General features: G+C 41.2%; 1 protein-coding gene across 1 annotated transcript; it reads right to left on the reverse strand.

Annotated features, from left to right (window-relative positions):
- Positions 1-6,663: 6,663 nt before the first annotated feature.
- On the reverse strand, positions 6,664-14,746 carry SAP18 (Sin3A associated protein 18). Its single transcript, XM_035003716.1, has 4 exons — positions 14,432-14,746; positions 14,134-14,243; positions 7,341-7,463; positions 6,664-7,077 (listed from the first exon to the last, which is right to left on the reverse strand). The coding sequence occupies exons 1-4, from the start codon at positions 14,558-14,560 to the stop codon at positions 6,921-6,923; spliced, it is 519 nt and encodes a 172-aa protein (XP_034859607.1). The 5' UTR covers positions 14,561-14,746; the 3' UTR covers positions 6,664-6,920.
- Between the last annotated feature and the right edge of the window lie 8,301 nt (positions 14,747-23,047).

The raw sequence follows: 23,047 nt of genomic DNA on the forward strand, positions 1-23,047 counted from the left end.
GTTTTCAAAGATCATTACTATTACATTGATTTCACATTGATCCTGCCTAATCTGACAGAATGGCTGAGTAATATTAGGAAGCAGGGCAAATAATTTAAAATTTTTAAATGTTACTCAGGCAAGGCTACCCCGATCTTCTCATGGCAAGGTGGCATTGCTGTCCGCTGGAGCTGGGCTTCTCCCCTGATTCTGGCTCTGCCCTGGTCCTGTCTCCTCTCACAACTGTCCCAGAGCCTTTCACACCATTTATTTCAGCAGTGCTTTTAAGACTGTTGTCTACAAATGGCAGCTTAAATAACTCGAAAAGGGAGGAATCTGCAGGTCTGGGTAGCTGTACCGCAGGTCTCAGTTGGAAACAGGGACTCACCTGTCAGGCTGTGGGTTTTTCTTGTTTTTACTCCCAGCTTTTTACTTCGTGTCAGTTTTATCCTCTCAGATCAGCTCTTTCCATCACATGGCTGCTGACATCTCCAAGCATGCTCTCCAGCTTGACCACCCAGCAAACCCTGAGCCTCCATCTGGAAGGTTCTGATGACTCTTCCTGGGCCGGGTGCCCTTCTATGGATTGTCACCTGAGAGCCCAGGAAGCAGGAGACCCTTACCTCTCGAGCCCTCTGATAGCTTCAGGCTGCCCTGTCCAGCGAGTCCAGGATTCCTCCCATTTAAGTATAAGCGGAAAGTAGTTCTAAGTTCATGCAGGTATTGTTGGCAAACTCCAGATTACAGCCAAAGGGAAAATGACCTAGCCTATTGCGGAGACCACTTAAAAATTTGCGAAGAAACAGTTTGCAAGTATCATGACAAGGTGCTTCAAAGGCTTAGATTCAGGAAATTTGATGCAGTAAAGACTACCCTCTCTTGGGACGCCTGGGTGGCTCAGTTGTTAAGCATCTGCCTTCAGCTCAGGTCAGGATCCCAGGGTCCTGGGATCGAGCCGCGCATCGGGCTCCTTGCTCAGCAGGGAGCCTGCTTCTCCCTCTGCCTGCTGTTCCCCCTGCTTGTGCTCTAACAAAATGAATAAATAAAATCTTTAAAAAAAAAAAAAAAGACCACCCTCTTTTATGATGGTACCTTGAAAGTTCAGCGTGAAGACCTGTCACATTGTGCTCATCTTGTCAGAAAATCGTCACTAAAACAAAATTTTGTTCTAGGAATTACTGTGGTTATATTTGTTAAGTATAGTGTAAAATATATATTTTCAAGGTAAAGCTCTGGTCTTTATATGCGAGGGCTCCCAAACTGCTGTCAAACTCTTGTTCGCTGCTTTCCACAGCTACATGCGTGGAGATCCACAGAGCGAATGAGACAGCTCGAGGAGCGGGGGGTACCTTCAAAGCAAACTCAGGACTGAACCCTGGAGTTCTCGCTTTGGAAGACAAATGCAGAGCAGTCTAGCAAAGGAGGTTGAGAAGAGGCTAGTGAAGCAGTAAGAAAATATTTCACTGAGAGTGATCGATTCTGTCAAATTGATGGTATTGACAGCACTGATTAATTTTGAAGGGGACCTAGGAACTGCAGTGGACTGAAGAGAAGGGGGGTGGGGTGAGGAGCAAAGGGAAATGAAGAATGTTGCAGTAAACATTTCTGGTTGGCTGCTAGTATCCCCAACTTGTTTTGATGGCCCCCCAAATTCCATTTGTCCAAAACTTCTTTCTCTGACCCTGCTTTTCTATGATCCCAGTTTGTTCAAACGACAACGCTTCCAGCTTACCAAGCTTCAGGTGTTAGGATCTTGCAAGCCTGTTTCTTGCTTAAAACCCTTGCAGCGTCTGCATATTGCTCTCAAAATGAAATCCAACATCCTATGTAATGACCTTTAGGTTACTTCTCCCTGTTCTCTTGCAACTTGTGCTCAACCACACAGGCCAACTTTCCTTTCCTTTCCTTCTTTCCAGCCGCGGGGCTTCACACACACTACTTTATCCTACCCACTCTGCTTAGCTAACACCCTCGCCTCCATCTGCCCTCGATGCCTGGTTTGTCTGCCCACCCTACTGGCCCTTTAAAGGAAAGCAATATTCTGATTTCCTGGAAGAACTGACAGCCCAGCTCCAGACTCAACCAAGCAGTGTCACAATCCCCGACCCGTGTGGTCAGTGATGGGCGTATGACCCGTCAAGTCAGCGAGAGCCCATTCTAGGACTCTGGGAAATGCTGGGAAACACTTTTCTGGGTGTGCAGAGATGCACACCTGGAGCTCCTGGCCACCTTCTCCATGTGACGGGAACAGAGCCAAGCAGGAGAGTAAGAGGGAGCTGAGGTCTGACAACTTGGGAGCCGCATCAGCCAGCTGGGCCCGCAGCCAGCCTGTTCTAGCCCGGGATTCTTTGTCAAACGCTTCATAAACTTCAGTGCTATGCTAGGGGAGTTTCCTTGTTTTTTGAAAGGAGCTTCGGGTCTCAGGTGAAATGTCATTTTGTTATTTTCCCAAAGGTCCTCCTGCTTAGTTCTGAGCACCCCGTTGTCATCCTTCGCAGTGCCTGGTAGAATCTGTAAGAAAATACTCCAGTGTAGAGCCTGGTAGAATCTGTAAGAAAATACTCCAGTGTAGATTTAATTTTTGTCTCTACTATTGGACCATAAACTCAGTAAGGGCAAGAATCTTGTTTGCTTTTGTTCATTATGCAGATACTTAGCAACTTAAGTTCCTCAATGAATTCGCACTAACATCAAACATGAGAGCTCACTGTGCTAGGCACAGTTCTAAATACATTTCCTGAATTTCCTAAATACAATAACCAATTCTTAGATCAACTCTTATGAAGTAGGTACTATGGTCCCGACTTTTCGGATGAGTGCATTGTGTTTTTAATGACTTTCGGGGCACCTGGATGGCTCAGTCATAAGTATCTGCCTTCAGCTCAGGTCATGGTCCCAGGGTTCTGGGATCGAGCCCCGCATCGGGCTCCCTGCTCAGTGGGAAGCCTGCTTCTCCCTCTCCCACTCCCCCTGCTTGTGTTCCCTCTCTCGCTGTCTCTGTCAAATAAATAAAATCTTTAAAAAAAAAAAAAAGACTGACTTTCCTTTTCCCTGCCCCTTTCCCACCCCAGATCTGCTTGGCGGCCTAAGATCTCTGGGACTTGGTCCCTCACCTGTCCCCTCTGCCACTATGCCAATTTTCACCCAGATAACTGCAGTGGCATCAGACATTCCTTTTTATCCTGATCTCCAGTCAAAACAGTTCTTCAGGGCTCCATTGACTGTTCTTCCTTTTTCACGTTCCTGCCTTAGTTCATGCTAGAGCCTGTATCCGGAGTACAAATCCAACCCAACCTCTTTGAGGAGTTGGACAAGCTCAAATGCCATCATCAGTAGCAACTGTCTTTGTCATGACACTTTCCCCACCACCTTTCATTGCATTTGCACTTCCATGACTAGACTGAGACTTTCCGAAGAGGATCCGTATCTGGGTCAGATTTCTCTGTGTACCGCCGGGCAGGCCCTAGTAGCTGCTACCGGATAGGCACTTTTCAAATACATTTTACCCCCTGGCATAGTACTGGAAAGCGAGAGGAGTTAAAGTCATCAGGAATACTACAAATTCTGACAGTTCCCAATAGTCACTCTACAGATTTTGAAAATGCCTCAGGAGGTTCACCTCATTCACAACGGAAACTGCTGTAATCTCAACTCCTATCTGAAGTTTTCTTAGGAGCTGCTAGTCTGGACAGGAAATTCTGACAGCCGAAGGCACAAAGCAAGGGGGCACCAAATGCCTTTTTTCTTCTTTGTAAATAGCTCTTCACTGAATATTCACCATCAGGCACACTCAACACCATTTCACTGGCTCCTCCCAACAAGCTTTCGGGGCTGGTAGTAACGAGCACACCTTTCTACAATAAATTCTGCATAACATTCTCAGGTTAATGATTTTTGCTTAGTAAAATTATTTTTCAGTATTTAGTATTAAAATTGCTTTTTAGACTTTATTTCCTTGCTATAGGGGCAAGAAAATCCATGAATAAATATACTTCCTTCAGGCTTGTTCCACAGCAGACTCCCAAGAAATTACAGCTGTTGGCAAAACCACCTGTATCCAAGCAATAGAACACAACTTGGAACACACAGACCTTGTTCGGCTGCTCTGACCCTCCAACCGGAAGCCAGGATCGTATCATTTAAGACAGGCGTTCTGGTTTGTGTAAAAACTGAAACCGGTCCATACTCAAGACGATGCACCTTGGTAGAGATCAGTTGCGGAGGATTAACTTCCCTAAACGAACAGTAACCTGTGGTGTGGGTGGAAGCCAGGGTGCAGAGTTGAGGATAAAGTAAACCATGAAAGAACACTACTTTTGGAAATGTGTATTTCAACATCTGTTCCTAGGTTCATGTGACCCACTTGTGACGTGCTAGTTAAAGCGGGCTTCAATCTCATCTCTAAATGGGAACTAGTCTCTGCAGCTTGGTTGGGAAGGTTCAATGAGGAGACACAGTCAAGTTCCTCAGGCCCAGGACAGCCCAGCACTATTTCTGATGAGCTGTTTCAGGGTTTGGCCTTCTCAAAGTCTGAGGTCTCAAGTCTGGAATTTGAATAGCAAGAGGCAGGCTGAGTCCAGCTCTTTACTGAAGAGTAACAGTTTAAGTTTCAGAACTGTAAACCTAAGCTAACAGTGTAATAGCGCTCTCCCCCTCACACACGTGCACACACCGCCACGGTCTCAAACACCACCCGAGCAAGTGATTACTGTGGATGTAACATTTCGTAAAATCTAAATACGAACGTGAGACTCCCTATTAAAAAATAACCTAAAATACCAAGTTCACGTACACTGTGAGGAAACTCAAAAGATAGGCAAATTATAGGCAACACATGAGCTAGAACATACTCCAAAGGGAAAATTTCAACTCCAGAAAATACCTTCCGAGCAAGAGAGGCCGTCAGGATACTAAGCACTGAGCACGGTGCTGTCATGGTGACCATTTATTTCTATTTTATATTTGAGGAAACCGCTCAGTTACTTACCCATAAGCCATACTTACCAAAGCCAGAGGTAAATAAGGACTAAGTACAAGTTGTCTGATTCTTATTAGCATTATAGTCAATAATAAATCCATCAGGTAGTCTTTACCTTACTTTTGGTAGAAGACTGAAATCTTTAAAGTAAAAATTCCATGCTGGAACCAAGTAAATAAACTGCTTTAAAACTACTGGGAGAGGTGCCTGGGGGGCTCAAGTCGTTAAGCGTCTGCCTTCGGCTCAGGTCATGATCCCAGGGTCCTGGGATCGAGCCCCGCATCAGGCTCCCTGCTTGGCGGGAAGCCTGCTTCTCCCTCTCCCACTCCCCCTGCTTGTGTTCCCTCTCTGGCTGTGTCTGTCAAATAAATAAATAAAATCTTTAAAAAACAAAAACTACTGGGAGAATAACCTGGAATTAACAAGAGAGCCCTCACTGTAGTTCACACCATATCAAAAAGTGGCTTACGAAGGTCCTGTATTTAGTTCCTGCCTTCTTCCTCTGCATAGTAAATCGGTTTCTTCCCCAAAATAGGAAGGTAACCATGGCTCTTCTCAAAAATCAAATCAAAATCAGTTTAAATTACTTTATGACTGACAGAACTCAAGTCTATCTAGTCTGAATGAATAAAAAAAATCTAAGGGTTTGGGGTAAACTTCAGAGGAGAAGAGGCACCAGATCTGGGTTCTGGGCTGGTCTCTGCGCCTGGTGATGGGCTTTGCAACAGACACACCAATTCCACGGAACCATTACATTTAAAAGGCTGCTTCTGTGTACACAAGATAAAATGCCCGCAATCTGACTGAAAATCACTGCTAGCACCTATTTTTTCATTTTGGAATATACGTTTTCCAATTCCTACTGTAACAGACTATGGTAATTTAGACTCACTACACACTGGCCACACTCTAGAAACTTCAAGATGGGAATGTAAGGGGGCCGCAGAAGATATGGCTTTAGCTCTACTTTATAGCTAATAGCTAGTATTTACTGTTTCTCACAGGTCAGGCCTCTGGAAATACTTAATCGCCACAATCCCATGGGCTGTCCTCGCCATTTTACAAACAAAAACAAACAGATTCAAGTAACTTGTCCAAGGCTGCAGAGCTCCTGGTGCAAAAATGTTTAGGCCAGCTGGTCTTAACCACGATGCATATGGACTCTTCAGATATTCAGATACAAGCCAGTCCCTGGCACTGGTAACACCACGTATCAATAGCCTCTATTTACTCAACTTCACCATATCCCTGGCTCTGCTCCTGGATCCTAAGATTCCTCTTTCATCCATTTTTAGACCTTCAAGGTAAACCTTTCCACCTTTACCCTAAGTGCTAACCCTTGTTTCCTCTATACTGGTTCCTATCTTCAAAATGCGCTATTCTCCCCATTTTTCAAACATAAAAAGCTCTCACCGTGACACCCATTCTCTTTTTATGCCGCTGTACCTTGCTTTAGGCAGGCCTGTCTCTTCAAGCACACATGGCTTTTTCAACTTGCCTCAGCTCATGTTATTCCAAAATGCCACCTCGTCCTTGTTCTAACTGCAGGCAACAGTCCAGGCCACAAACTTGCCCTCTACTTAATCCCAGGGCTTTCTCACTCTGCCCCATTTGGGCTTTAACATACCATCCTCCACTACTCAGCATAAACCCCAAATACTACATTAAACCCTGTTCCCATGCCTTCATGAACTTTCACACTCCAGTTGATTGCACACATGTATTTAACAATACAATTTTACAAAGGATGCTAAGAGCACTTTTCTTCGTATTTTACAGAAGGACCAGAAACATATGGACTTTCTATTAATATCCATACCGTAACACAGCCAAATCTAATTCCTAGATAGACGCATTACAATTTGTTTAGACTTTGAAGGCTTAATGGCAATGATGAGGGGAAGAAAAAGAATTTATTTTACATAACTGAATGAAAAATAATTCAAGAAATAGTAAATAAAATTTAATATGGTCTCATGCGCCCTGAAGGAGGTGGTGCCCGATTTGGAGGTGTGATTGCTATGTCCAGATAGTCTCCTATTTGGAACTTCTGCGACTGCAGGGTCATGGAGTCATCAGTCCCCTTCCTCCCAGACATGGTGCTGCCAATCTCCTTTACTCTGCAGAAAAGGAGACCCAACTGTTAATGGATCACAAGTCAATGAAACTAAATATGCATTGCAAAGTAAAACGGGACTGGATTTGCTCCATTATGTTATGGCATGGTTAAAAATTAATTACTACATTAAGCTACATCAGATATTAATAAAATTTACATTCCCCCCCCACCAAAGAGATTCATTAAAAGGGGAGGGGTTATTCCTATCAATTAAAACATAAAAACCAAAGAGATTATAGGAATTAAAAATTAAAAGTTACCTACCGATAGCCAGGCCTTTTAGGATCTGTAAAAACAATTGCAAAATTGAAGTGTGTGCCCTTCTTTCTAGCTTCTGGGTAGACTTCTTTTACTAAACTAGTCAACTCTTTCAAAGTTGCATCCATCCTGAATTTTTTAAAAAGAAAACATTACATCTGATTAATCAACAATATAACAATAATATAACAAAAATATTGACATATAATGAGTTAATTACGTGTGTCTGAACTGTAACCTGTTAGAATTGTGGCTGTCAAGGTCTTATACTTGAGTTAATTTTATTATTTTTTTTTATTAAGAGTTTAAGTAATCCGACACACAACATGGGGCTCACCCTCACAACACTGAGGTCGAGTCGTATGCTCTACCTGAGCCAGCCAGGCGCCCCTATACTTGATTTTAAAGCAGCTAATAATCCTATCTGCCCCCATAAACTCCTCTTACCAGCCTCAATGATTGAAATGATGATGAATTATAAAGTCAAACTATTAGTGCTAAAAGGGACATCAGGGATCGGAACGCAAGTGGATGCAGCCACTCTGGAAAACAGTATGGAGGTTCCTCAAAAAGTTGAAATTAGAGCTACCCTACGACCCAGCAAGTGCACTACTGGGTATTTACCCCAAAGATACAAATGTAGTGATCCGAAGGGGCACATGCACCCCAATGTTACTGTAGCAATGTCCACAAGAGCCGAACTATGGAAAGAGCCCAGATGTCCATCAACAGATGAATGGATAAAGATGTAGTATATAGGGCGCCTGGGTGGCTCAGTTGGTTAAGCGACTGCCTTCGGCTCAGGTCATGATCCTGGAGTCCCGGGATCGAGTCCCACATTGGGCTCCCTGCTCAGTGGGGGGTCTGCTTCTCCCTCTGCCCTCTTCCCTCTCGTGCTCTCTGTCTCTCATTCTCTCTCTCTCAAATAAATAAATAAAATCTTTAAAAAAAAAAAGATGTAGTATATATACACAATGGAATATTACACAGCCCTCAAAAAGGGAAATCTTGCCATTTGCAACAACATGGATGGAACTAGAGGGTATTATGCTAAGCAAAGTAATTAGAGAAAGACAATTATCATATGATCTCACGGATATGTGGAATTTAAGAAACAAGGCAGAGGATCGTAGGGAAAAAGAGGAAAAAATGAAACAAGATGAAACCAGAGAGGAAGGGAGACAAACCGTAAGAGACTCTTAATCTCAGGAAACAAACTGAGGGTTGCTGGAGGGAAGGGGGGTTGGGGGATGGGGTGGCTGGGTGATGGACATTGGGGAGAGTATGGGTTGTGGGGACTGCTGTGTGTTGTGTAAGACTGATGAATCACAGAACTGTACCCCCGAAACAAATAATACATTATATGTCAATAATAAAAAAAGAGAAATAAATAAATACACCAATCCAAAAAAAAAAAAAAAAAGAGACTTCAGGGATTACATCTGCTATCTTTTGTTGCTATGTAACATCTTATTGGCCTAGTGATTTACTTCTTTAAGAGTAATTAGTCCAAATTAATCCAAACTATTAAAATAATTTTATTTCCTTATTTCTAAAGCATGTACTTTTCCACATTTCACCCTGTCTAAAGTTGGAATACATCTTAGAATCAGTGACAGGAAAACATTTTCATAAAGATGTATTTTTTCTAAAGATGGCATCTTTTTTTTTTTTTTAAGATTTTATTTATTTGACAGAGAGAGACACAGCGAGAGAGGGAACACAAGCAGGGGGAGTGGGAGAGGGAGAAGCAGGCTTCCCGCTGAGCAGGGAGCCCGATGTGGGGCTTGATCCCAGGACCCTGGGATCATGACCTGAGCCGAAGGCAGACGCTCAACGACTGAGCCACCCAGGTGCCCCCTAAAGATGGAATCTTAAGAGTTTTACGGCAGATAGAGCCGTAAAGACAAATGAAACATGAAATTTTCTTTAGGACTAAGCATAGGTTCCTTTCACAATACATATTCTTGTCCTGCAAATATTTATTTGAACTCAGAACTTAAAACAGACTTTTGAGCTAATATGGCACAACCTAGAAAAATCTTTCAAAATATGAGCATCTTGGAAATCGTTAACAAACTGTAACAGTGTAAATTTTTATAGTTTTCTTTCATGACAACTGGAAGAATGAAATGGATGATGTGGAACTGAAACAACTTTGCCTATAGGGGGCTATAAAATGAAAACAAAGGACACCAGATACTCCTTGAAGAGCCTTCCCCCCCAAAACATGCCCTGGCTCTCTCCTAGTACCATCAGAACTAACATCACTGGGGCATCTAGGTGGCTCAGTGAGTTGAGCATCTGACTTGATCTCAGCTTGGGTCTTGAGTTCAAGCCCTGCATTGGGCTCCACACTGGGTGGGAGCCTACTTAAAGTAACAAAAAAAAACCCTCCCATCACCCACTTCATTGCTCAGGCCATAAACCCGTAAGCACTGTTAAGTTCTTCCCATCTCTATCCTGTTGTTTCTACCTCCTAAATACAGATCATATAGTCTTCTCCATTCCCCACCATCACTGATTTCTACCTCATTATTTAACTGCCTTTGACTCATCTCCATCTCAGTTTTTAAAAGTTTCTGTATAAAACTTATGTCACACAAATGACACCTGTTCCCACCACCAGGGGAGGAGACCAACCACCTGAAGCAGCAATCCCAGGATATCAACCTACTGCATTAGTTTGCAGGTGCTGGGGTTGCCAAGACAGACACAACTCACAGAGACAACGGAGGGAACGATGCTTTACTTGCAATGAGAAAAGACAGCACAAGATCTGCTTCATGAAGAGTGCAGGTCTTACCCTGTAGCTGATGCCCAGATAGTCTGCATGCACCCTTCTTGTGCTGCAGGTAAAAGACCTCTGAGAACAGACACTGCAGGTCAGGTGCCATACAATGGCACACAGGCAGAACAAAGAACACATCAAACCCAGAACAGGGAAAGATACTCCCAAAGACATCTGCCCAGCACAGGATTTGAGGGCTCTTTATCTCTTTGCAAAAAACAAAACAAGGGCGCCTGGGTGGCTCAGTCATTAAGCGTCTGCCTTCGGCTCAGGTCATGATCCCAGGGTCCTGGGATCGAGCCCCACATCGGGCTCCCTGCTCGACGGGAAGCCTGCTTCTCCCTCTCCCACTCCCCCTGCTTGTGTTCCTGCTCTTGCTCTCTCTCTCTCTCTGTCAAATAAATAAATAAAAATCTTTAAAAAAAAACAACAACAAAACAAAAAACCTTTCCAGGCCCCAGGTCACTCTTATGTGGCCATGCAAGGAAGAGGTGAGAAGCTGTGCATGACTGCCTTTCTCCACTTGACACATGTCCATGTTATTTAAAGAGAGGGGAAAGCCATATGCAAAAATGTAATAAATTATATCCCAAATCTCACCAACCGGAAATAACAAGTGATGTTAACATCACTGTAGGTATCTTTTTTTACGTATACACAATGCTACAGAAAAAAAATCTTAAGATTATCAAGCATATTATACATACTGAGTTATAATACAAAACTATAATTTATGTTTCAAATATTATACATATTTTTAATAAAATTTGCCTAACAGAAGAAAAAAGTAAAATTGAAGGAATTATAAAATTTCAAATAAAGATTCAGTTACCCCATCACCTCCTAATTCTGTAACTTTTTATTTACTCTGTCAGAGTTCTATTCTGCAATAATTCCCCAGGCTATTTTTTTTTTTTAATTTTATTTATTTGACAGGGAGAGAGACAGCAAGAGAGGGAATACAAGCAGGGGGAGTGGGAGAGGGAGAAGCAGGCTTCCCACGGAGCAGAGAGCCCAATGCGGGGCTCGATCCCACAACCCCGGGATCATGACCTGAGCCGAAGGCAGGCGCTTAACGGCTGAGCCACCTAGGCGCCCCTCCCCGGGCTATTTTAACTTTGTCCTGATGAAGTCTGAGGCAAGACTGATTTTGTTTTTATTTAACCTGATCTTCTGATATTAATTATTCCACATCAGTTATTCCCTGGTACACCTACATACTTATGATGTATACCAGAAAGCGTTCTTTCTTCCTTTCTAAAAATACTTTCCATATTGTCATCTTGTTCCTAACAAACTTGGGGAATTTTGTTTACATCTGTTATCAGTTCTGACTGTGAAATCTCCTACAAGCTTCCAACCTGAGGTCCGTCTCCCTAGACCAATGGCTGGGAGTGCCAGGGCTGCTTTTTGACCACTAGTCCAAAGCTAGAGTACATGGATGAGGAACGCAAGCGCTCACTTGGGACTGAAGTCTTTGCTGTGTGACTGTGAGGCTTAGTTTTGTGGGTCAGTCTGACAAAGCTACAACCTGTTATTCAATCACACTAACAACGGTGTTACTAGAAGGTATTTTGTGTATGTGGTCCAAGTCTATAACCAGCTGGCTTTAAATATAAGTTATTCCAGATAATCTGAGTCAGCCTCATTCAATCAATCTGAGTTGGCCTGATTCAATTAGTTGAAAAGGCCTTACGAGCAGAGCGGAGGCTTCCCTGAAGAAGAAATTCAGGCTGCTGTGGGTAGTCTTAGCTCTTGCTTAAGAGTTCCAGCCTGGCCCTTCCTTAGAGCTCGCCCCATAGATTGGGGACTTAGAGGTGTCTAGACAGCCCTCAGAATTATGTAAGCCAATTCTCTGTAATAAATCTCTTCATACAGATCTCCTACTGGTTCCATTTTTCTAGCTGAACCCTGATACAGCTACCTAGGTAATTCTCTTTCAATAACCTGTTCAATGACCCCCACCCAAGCACAGGAGACTGACCACTAATGTGGTGTCTGGCTTGTTCCCTCAACTCCATACAGTGCCTTGAACTTTGGCAAACTCAACTCACTTCTGCTAGGCTCCTCCGGACTCCATTCCTTTTTCTCTGACTTATTTCCTGCCTACTTAGTCCCTCAATCTACTTCTACAAATGGAGAATTCCCAAGATTTATTGACTAATCTTCCTTCAGTACTGCTTCTGGAAAAGGGGGCAGGGCTCTGTGCTGTCACACCAACCACTCAGTCTTTTAGAATATTTGTCTTTTGCCATCAATTTGAGGTATAACATAAGGTTGTCTTTCCTTATTTGGTTGCAGTTCAGGGATAGGACAATTTAGGGCAGAATTTTTCTGCACTTTTTTTCTGGATTAGGAGTAGAGGATCTCTGGAACAATCTCACTCTGCCATCTTCACCCTAAAGTCTTACCTAATTAGTATTTATTCATCTGCTTTCTCCATTAGACTGAGCTTACTGCAGGGAGGGGCAGTACCTTCTTTACGTCATACCCTCAGAATCTAAGCACAGCACCTGGCAAATAGGAACTCTTACTGCTGGGAGAAGTATATACTTTAATCTCTGAACAGAGGTTTTCATCAATACATTAGTAACAGTTCTTCCTCCTAAGTTACATCAAACTTCCTGGAACTTTATCCTGGAATGATGCTGAACTAAAATCATACTACATAAATTTAACAAGTACCTACAAAAGACAAATAAGGTCCCAATCTTTAAAGAATCGAGTTCTACTATGCTGGACTCGCAGTTTGAAATTAGACACCCTTCTGGGACTGTAAGATGGTGCAGCTGTTGTGAAAACCAGTTTGGCGGTTCCTCAAAAAGTTAAACATATAATAACGATATGATCCAGTAATCCCATTTTTAGGTATATACCCAAAAGAACTGAAATCAAGGACTCAAAACAGATACTTGTATACCCAGGTTCAAAGCAGCGTCACAAAGCCAAAACATGGAAACTCAAGTACCTATCAACACAAAAGTGGATAGACAAAATGTGGTATATTGATACACTGAATATTTAGCCATAAAAAAGAATGAAGTTGTGTTACATGCAACAAGATGGATGAACCTTGTAAATATTATACTAACTGAAATAGCCAGACACAACAAATATTGTATGAATCCACTACACAAGTAGACACAAATATCTAGAATAGGCAAATTCATATAGATATAAACTATATTAGAGTCTATCAGGAATGGGGAGTTATTGCTTACTGAGTACAGAACTTCTGCGGCGGGGAGAAAAAGTTTTGGTAATAGGTAATGGTTGCACAATGTGAATATAATTGATGCAACTGATTCACAGACTTAAGAAATCACAATGGCAAATGTAATATTATATATATCTTTACCACAAGACTTATTTTTAAAACTTATTAACCTTTCACTGCTACTAAACAGTCATTATGATGTCAAACTAAAGAAATATATGCAGCTCTAAAGATAAGCTTGCAATATGTAATGGCCCTAGACAGACTTGGGGGTATAGAGGGTACACCTAAGAGATAAACATTCAGGGGCAAGTCTTCAGGAACACACATCAAAAGCTTTCCCATTAAGAACCAGATCAGAAATCAATTGGTTTTTGATTTTTTAATGTTTAGCACCCAAGGCTTAATATTACACAGAAATGCTCCTGAGGATAAATATCCCATGATTTCCATTTATTTGACTATGAGCCCCTTAACGGCAGCTACTGCATTTTATTTATCTGCATATTATATTTGTACCAAGCAGCCACAACAGTGATAGCAATCTTGCATGCGTCAATTCTTCACCACCCAAAACTCTGAACATTAAACGTAACAGTATTACAAGATGGGCGAATCCCCTTTTACCTAACAGCTAAAACCTCTAACTTTCTGAGAGCTGGGCCCGAAGACCCCGAGTAAGAGAAAGCAAAACCAAGGAGGATATTTCTTCACTGGCATAGGACATTACTTAATGTTAATGCCTGACCCCCCACCCCCCGCCACGACCCCGCGACCCCCCTTGCTCTCACCAAGTGTAGATCTGTAGCTCGCTGGACGGTACGTTTCCGCGGGAAAACTCGTCCATTCGGTGGTGGCGGCCGTTATTGGTGGTGAAAACACGCAGCAACAGCGGGCACGTCTAGGAGCGAGAGGAGGAAAAGGAAGGGCAGAAGTTAAAGAAAGCGGCTGCGAGTCCGGAGCTCCTTTCCCCTCTGGAGACGCCGCGGCCTCCGAATCGCCCGGGGAGCAAAACACCGCCGACTTCCTCACACAGGCCGCGCTCTCCGCCCCGCCGGGCCCACCTCCACCTCTTTTCGGACCCCATACTTTCTCCCGATCGATCGGTTTCTCCGGCTCCTTCTTAATTTCCTCCTGGGTAACGCGCGACTCCACCGCCATCTTCCTCCTACGGCCCGCGAGACGCTCGCTCTGACCTCCGACCCCTGCAGCGAGCATGAGAACGAATTCTCTCGCGAGGAGAAGCTCGAGGCTTTATAGAAGACCGGGGAGGAGGGGCGGGGCGTTTGCTGGCGCAGGCGCAGTTCATTGTGCGACGCGTGAGCCCGGGCCCGGCAGCGCGGCGGGTTGCGTCCTCAAAAAAAGGCGGGCCTTGGAGTCCGCGGGGCGGAGTTTTTGAGGGATGCTCTCCTTGGTGGGTCTTTGGTGGCCTAGGAAATGACCTTCTGCAGTGTTCACAGGCCAAACGAGCTTGCGGTGGCCTTTTTTCCCCACGTAATGAATAAGTTAAGCACTCTTAAGAGTCGTACAGGAGGTAAGTGAGTAAGCAAAAGCATGACTTTATTAGCAAAGTATCAAACTCTTTAATAAAGGAATAACAAGTTGTGAAATGGACCCTTGTATGTGAACCCCTGAGTGAAAACAGAAGAGGCTCTGCAAAGCTGGGGGGAAGACAGAATGCCTTGTAGTAAGTGCTCACGAAATAATTAGTGATCTGTACTGGGGAAAAGTGAATTGGATTCTTCGCACACCACAGTGGAGCAAAGACCCAAATGTGAACAACAAAACTAGAACTTTGTGAATATAAAAACTATCTTCATGATCAATGGATTGGAGCACCAAGAAAAAAAAATTAATAAATAAAAAGCAAATCCCAGGATTAAAAAAAAGGAATACATGATATAAAAAGCACTAACCAGGAATATGTAACATAAAAAGCACTACTTTATACAGTAGAACAGAGATGGAGAGCACTGGGGATGATGAGCAGATATTAAGAGGAGTCCAGAGTTCTCCAGGTGATGGGGAGCCATTTAAGTTATTAAGTTTTTTATCTTGTTTCTCAGCAGGAAAATGACATGAGAAGAGTTATCCTTCAGGGAAACATTAGATATCTTTGGCATTGTGTGTGAAAGACTCAGGATGTAGGCTCTTAGTCTCAGTTCTAACATTAGCCACCCATATGACAGTAAAAGGCACTTATGTTCTCTTTGGATTATTGTGATTTATAATTGTTTATTAAAGCTTCCCAAGTACCAGCAACCAGAAACAGGAACTGTGAAAACTGAGACGGATAAGACACTTTTGCAAGTGGAGGAGCCTGCCCAGTACCTGGAGTCCTAGCAAGAGGACATCTAATTCTAATAATTGAGTTTTAATTTTCACAGTGTGTTTCTGGTAAGAGACCAAAGTGCTATTGGAGTTCCCAAACTGGGATGGTTATGTCTGCCTGGGTGAAGGCAGTGGGCTGGGGAAGTTGTTTGGTGAAGTTCTTAGGCTTTAAGGGATTGATAGGAAAAGAGGTATTTGGTCACTGTTAAAAAGTCACCCCAAAGTCCCTCTGCATGCTAATTAGATGTGGTCTGTATGTGCCCCACCATTTCTGCATACATTTTATATTTTCCCCATCTTCTTTTTCACAGTGACTGCTAGCTTTTTGATTGTTTGGGGTATTTTGTTTGTTTTGTTTTGTTGGATCTTCAACTATTATTAAGGGGAAATATTGTTAAGCAATAATCAACAGATGATACACTCTCATGTTGAGCCACTTTGTGGGCAGAGGAAATATTCCTAATAAGGCTATAGGGCCCAATGAGAAACTGAGAGCATCAGATGTAGAAACTCTTTCCAGTAAAGCCAAGTTCATTTCTTTCTATAAATAAATAAATAAAATGAAAAGCACTAACCAGAAAAGACTGATAAATTTGACTAGATTTAAATTGAAAAACAAACAAACAAACACAAAACCTGACCTTCAAAATACATCATAAAGAAAGAAACACATAAACCACAGAGTGGGAAAAAATATCTATGATTGACAAAAGTCAGTGTCCAGGATATATAAAGAAAAGGACAGACATCCCAATAGAAAATGGGTAAAATAATTGAATAAGTGCTTCTAAAATGAAGAAATCCAAATGGCCAATAAACATATAAGGTGCTCAAACTCATTACTAATCAGGAAATGCATTAAAACCATAGTGATTGGCTTTAATTGCTTGGTTTGTAACAAACTATACTCACTAGCTTGGCAAAAATTAGAAACTGACAACATTTGTTGGTAGACTAATGAGAATTTTCTAATGCGGTGAATGCACAAACTGGTATACCCACTTTGGAAAGGAGTTTAGGATTATTTAGTAAAGTTGAAGATATGTGTACTTTAGATCTAACAATCCCACTGCTTGGTATATACCCTAGAGAAGATCTTGCTCAAGTGTATCCAGAGATATTACAAGAATATTCTTAGCAGTTTTATAAGAACAAAAAGCTCAAAACAACCCCAATTCCATCACGAGGACAATAGTTCAGTGAATCGTGGTGTACTATACAGAAACAAGATTACCAAACAGCAATGGAATACTATACAGCAACAAAAATGAACAAACTACAGCTACATGAAACTACAACTATGTGAAGCAATATGAATATACTGTGTGAATCCATTTTTATAACATTCAAAAGCAGGCAATCCTAAACTATACTGTTCAGGATTCATTCCCAGGTGATAAGACAATAAAAAGAAAAGTGATGAAGTAATTACCACAAAAGTCATAATGGTAATTACCTCTAAGAAAAGAAGACTGTGATGAGGGTGGGGGAGCACAAAGGAGGTGTTTCTGGAGTGTTGGCAACATTCTTTTACCTCTGTGGTGGTTACGCAGTTTTTGATTTTAAATCATTCTTTAAACAGTGTATGTTTTACAGTCTTCTGTATGAATGCTATATCTTGCTATTTTTAAAAAAGCCTCCCCCAGGAATGCCTATCAATGGATAAAAAAATACAACCCAATAAAAAAGTGGGCACAAGTCATGATAGGCATTTCATAGAAGAGAAAACACAAATTACATATAAACATATGAAAAGATGCCCAAGCTCATGAATAATCATAGAAATGCACATTTAAACCACAACAAGGTAACATTTCACTCAGATCGGTCAAAATGGAAAAATCTAACAAGTATGGGCAAGGATATGGAGAAAATGGAATTCCTATAGACTGCTCTCATCCACTGTGGAAATACCGGTGTTATCTAGAGAGACTGAATGTGTGCACACCTTAGGACCCAGCTATTCCACTCATATTTGTACACCCAGAGAAATTGTTACGCATGAGTCCCAGGCAACATGTTGAACAATGTTCAAACATTTATTCTTTTTTTTTTTTTAAGATTTTATTTATTTATTTTACAGAGAGAGACACAGCGAGAGAGGGAACACAAGTAGGGGGAGTGGGAGAGGGAGAAGCAGGCTTCCCGCAGAGCGGGGAGCCCGATGCGGGGCTCGATCCCAGGACCATGGGATCATGACCTGAGCCGAAGGCAGACGCTTAATGACTGAGCCACCCAGGTGCCCCAAATATTTATTCTTAATAACTAGAAAAAATCTGAATGTCTACCAAGAGTATATTCATAAAATGAAATTCCATAAAGATTTGAAAATATGGGGGTGCCTGGGTGGCTCAGTCATTAAACATCTGCCTTCAGCTCAGGTCATGGTCCCAGGGTCCTGGGATCAAGCCCCATATCGGGCTCCCTGCTCAGTGGGAAGCTTGCTTCTCCCTCCCCCACTGCTCCTGCTTGTGTCCCCTCTCTTGCTGTGTCTCTCTCTGTCAAATGAATAAATAAAATTTTTGAAAAAAGATTTGAAAATATGAATCAATATGCTTTCTTAAAAGGTAGACTAAAAAAAGCAAGTCACAGAACAATACATATGATAGGATTCAATTTATGGAAAGTTAAAAAATAGGACCCTTCTCTATCCCTTCCCCCAAATACTGTTTAGGGAAACAAACACTAAGTAGTAAAACTATAAAGAGAAGCAAGGCAATGATTAACACTATATTTAGGATAGTGTTACCTCTGAGAGCAAGCAGGAGTAATGCAATTTATGAAGGGCATCCAGGAAGCTTCTAAGGGACTAGTAAGTACTCTTTCTCACTAGAGAAGGTGTGGATTTTCATTGGCTACATTGTAGCTATACATTATAAATACTCGTGTGTGTGATTTAGATCTCTGTTAAAAAAGATTGTTTTTAACTGCTTAGAGATGGGTCCTTGCATGTAGTCAAATTTCAGTTTTTAAAAAAGGTATTTAAATTTCCTCCCCAGTTCTATGATTCTATTTTTAAATTAAATTTTATTTTTTTAAGTTTTTATTTTAATTCCAGTTAACATACAATGAAATATTAGTTTCAGGTATATAATATAGTGATTCAACACTTCCATACATCACCCGGTGCTCATCACAAGGGCATGCCTTACTCCCCATCACCTATTTCCCCTATCCTCCCACACTCTATGATTCTAATATCAAATCTTTTTCAGAACTTCCGTAACATAAAAATACAGACACATGAGGGCACTCTAACCAATCAGTTAAAGGGACAACATTGAACCTGGGAAAATGAAGAACCTCACAATGTGTTATTGTTATTATTGGGGAGGTTTTGTTTCTTACACATAAGCTCTTCTTTGGACCTTTCCAAATGACAAGCTTTAATCCAAACAGAATTTCCCAATACCTTGAGGCAGTGGAACTGCAGGTATAGTTAAAGCAGATCTTCAGCATCCTCAATCCATCTACATGGGCTTCTAGGTCCAACCCTGAACACAAATTATAATATTTAAGTATATGCATCCTTTAGAATTTACACACATGAGGATTACATTTCTAGGTATATGCCCCCAAAGAATTGAAAGCAGGGACTCTAACAGGTATTTGAACACCAATGTTCATAGCAGCATTAGTCACAATAGTCAAAAAGCGAAAACCACCAAATGTCTCTCAACCAGTGAATTGATATACATATAATAAAATATTATTCAGCCTTAAAAAAGAATGAAGTACTGATACATGCCAACAAGGACAAACCTTGAAAACATTATGCCAAGTGAAATAAGCCAGACACAACAGAGCAAACATTGTATGATTCCACCTATATGAGGTATTTGTAATAGGTAAATTCAGAGAGACAGAAAGTACAATGGAAGTTACCTGGGCCTGGGGTGAGAGACGAATGGGGAATGATACGGAGTTCCTATTTGCGCCAGTGAAAAAATTCTGGAAATGAACAGTGGTGATGATTGCACAACATTGTGAATATACTTAATGCCACTGAATTGTACACCTAAAAATGGTTAAAATGATAAATGTCATGTTATATATATTTTGCCACAATAAACATTTTTTATTTATTTTTATTTTTTATTTTTTAAAGATATTTTAAATTTATTTATTTGAGAGAGAGAGAGTCAGAGAGAGCACAAGTGTGGTCAGGGAGAAGGAGAAGCAGGCTCCCCACTGAGCAGGGAGCCCAATGCAGGACTTGATCCCAGGACACTGGGATCATGACCTCAGCCGAAGGCAGACGCTTAACCAGCTGAGCCACCCAGGCACCCCCACAATAAACATTTTTTAAATGAATGAACATTTGAAGTATTTGAACTGTGAAAGTCATCAAACTTTCTCCACTTGTGCTTTTCTCTGTCTTTCTTTAACATGTTCTGGCATTTTGAATCAGTGGGAAAGTAGATTGCCCTAATTAAAAAAATCAGAAATATGTAATGTGAAGTTTTACAGAATATGCCTCAGTCAGTCACTGCAAGTCCATGTTTTTTTCTGCTGAGATTCAGGACAACTTTCTGATGGCAAGAAAACATATTCATGAACATGTACGAACTGTGTTTCTGGAAAAGATTTAACGGAATATATTTTTCGTAGAATTTTATGACTCCTTTTACAAAAGTTGTGGGTTGTAAATTTGGATATTTTGGGGGATTATTAAACCTTTTCAAATTCCTTCGGGTGCATCTGTGGAAGACTAGGTATATGGCATTTATAAGCACAATATTTATGGGTTCTTTTTTCAGAAAGAAGTGTATGTAAATACTCTTAGTAAAGCATCTGCTTATTACCAAGAGTAGAAAAATGTGAATTTCCATAACCATTCCTGGAAAAATTAAGCCTAGAGGCAATATAATTACTACTTAGAAGATACATTGCTTTATATCACCCTAAAAACTGTATTTTTACAAATGAGCATACATGCCTGTTTGGCGTTAGCACTGAAAGCAATGCTGCTATGAACCAGACCTGATGCTCCCAACCGGTCTCTTCATGTTACCCCTTCAGCTATTCCTCAACTCCAGCCAGAAAAACAGTGTTTATAAAGGCTGTTCCCACTAAGATGTGCTCTGAAGTATGGATTTGGGGAATCCACTTTCTAATTAAAGTTTTTTTAATTAATCTCTATACCCTACGTGGGGCTCGAACTCACAACCCTGAGATCAAGAGCTGCATGCTCCACCAACTGAACCAGCCAGGAGCCCCAGGAATCCACTTTTTAACCAGCTTCTCAGGTTGTTCTGAGAACCATCTCATTTACAGTACATTTTAAGCCAATGGAGCAGAATGAGGGCACATTGGCTTTTCAGAGAGTTGAAATATCTCTCACTTTTTTTTTTTTTTAAGATTTTTATTTATTTATTTAACAGAGAGAGAGAGAGACAGCATAAGTAGGCAGAGTGGCAGACAGAGGGAGAGGGAGAAGCAGGCTCTCCGCCGAGCAGGGAGCCCGATACGGGGCTCAATCCCAGGACCCTGGGATCATGACCTGAGCCGAAGGCAGCCGCTTAACCAACTGAGCCACCCAGGCGCCCCGAAATATCTCTCACTTTAACCCCTATTTTAAGCATTTGAATGATTAGATTGATAATGGTTTTTAAACAGACATCCTTTTCCTCTGCAGTGTCAGCATATTCCCCAGAAGCAAGTTGTAGAGGGCAACTTAAAAGCTTAATTAATGGCTGAAAAATCTGAGGCTTTGAATTAGATAGATCTTAAATTTAAACTTTAGCTTAGTCAATTGCTAGCTGGTTAATCTTGAATCACTTAACTGTTCTGAGTCACAGATTCTTGATCCATAAATTAGGATACTAAAATACCAAACAGCCCTTTATGAGGAATAAATGCATCTAAAATAGTTGGCACAGTGTCTGCTGTAGATTAAACACTCAACAAATGTGAGCCATTATAATCATCATCACGTAGACTGCACCTCTTTTTGCGAGGAGACAAGGGGGCAAATTAAGAGGCTAATTCCCTGTCAATTCCCTCTGTTGTTGAAGGATAGCTGATTCCATGAAAATTTCAATGAAAAAAATAGCATTGCTGTCATGATTACTTAATTATAAATCTTTGCCAACTCATTATCATGTACATTCAAATAGATATGTACTAATCTTTGATTGCTGCAAAATACTGAGAGCATGTTTATTCACCTGAAAAAAAAAAAAAGCAGCTATGGAAGGTATTAGGCTCAGGTATTAATTATCAAATCTGGAAGGAGTAGTATTTTGGGAGACTTGGGGTGGCTTTTCTGGCCCCAATTCCAAGGTTGCACATGAAGAAGGATCTTCAATAACTTACTAGTTCTTTGAGATTAGGAAATGCATTCAATAGATGTCTTTGTGGTATTAATACCATCACAGCATAAATAAAATTTAAAGTCCTCCTTTATATATGTCTAACACTAAAATATGTATTAAATGAATACATTGTAAAGTGCTTAGATAACTATCTCAGTATCATATTCTCACTTTTTGATTCAGAAGGTAATAATATCTGTTGGTATTTATTGATCACTGTATCGGTTATCTTTTTAGTGCCCTGTAACAACCACCTGAAGACAAAGAAGCTTAAGACATCAGCCCTTTTATTTGGGCTGGGCTCAGCTCGGCAGTTTCTTGGGTCTCACCTGGCTTCCCTGAAGCAACTGTAGTTATCTGATCACTCAACTTGGAGGTAAGGGGTTAAGATGCTCTAAGAGGACTTCTCCTCCTCTGTAGGTGATGGTGCTGGCTGTTGGCTGGGTCATGTGTCTTTATCAGGCTAAAGACCCCTTAGCAAGCTAGATAGAGCAGAACTTCTGAATTTGATAAAGAATATCTACAAAAAATCTACAGCTAATATTATATTTAATGGTGAGAAAATCGAAGCTTTCCTACTAAGATCAGGAACAAGCCAAGATTGCCCCCTCTCACAACTCTTATTCAGTTTCATACTGGAAGTCCTAGCTAATGCAACAAGACAAGAAAAGGAAGTTCTAGAGATACAGATTGGGATGGAAGAAATAGAACCGTTTCAGTTCATAGATGACATAATTGATTATGTAGATAAATCTAAAATATTGACAACACCAAATGCTGACAAGGATGTGGAGCAATGAGAATTCTCATTCACTGATGGTGAGAATGCAAAATGGTGCAGCCACTTTGAAACACAGTTTGGAAGTTTCTTACAAAATGAAACATATTCTTTCCATAGGATCCAGCAATCATGCTCGTAGTTATTTACCAAAGAAATTGAGAACTTATGTCCACACAAAAACCTACTCATGGATGTTTATAGCAGTTTTATTCATAATCACCCAAACCTGGAAACAACCATGATGTCCTTCAGTAGATGAATGGGTAAACCCAGACA

The sequence above is a fragment of the Mirounga leonina genome, unplaced genomic scaffold, assembly GCF_011800145.1.
Source record: "Mirounga leonina isolate KUSES-001 unplaced genomic scaffold, KU_Mleo_1.0 Mir_127, whole genome shotgun sequence".
Classification (NCBI taxonomy): domain Eukaryota; kingdom Metazoa; phylum Chordata; class Mammalia; order Carnivora; family Phocidae; genus Mirounga; species Mirounga leonina.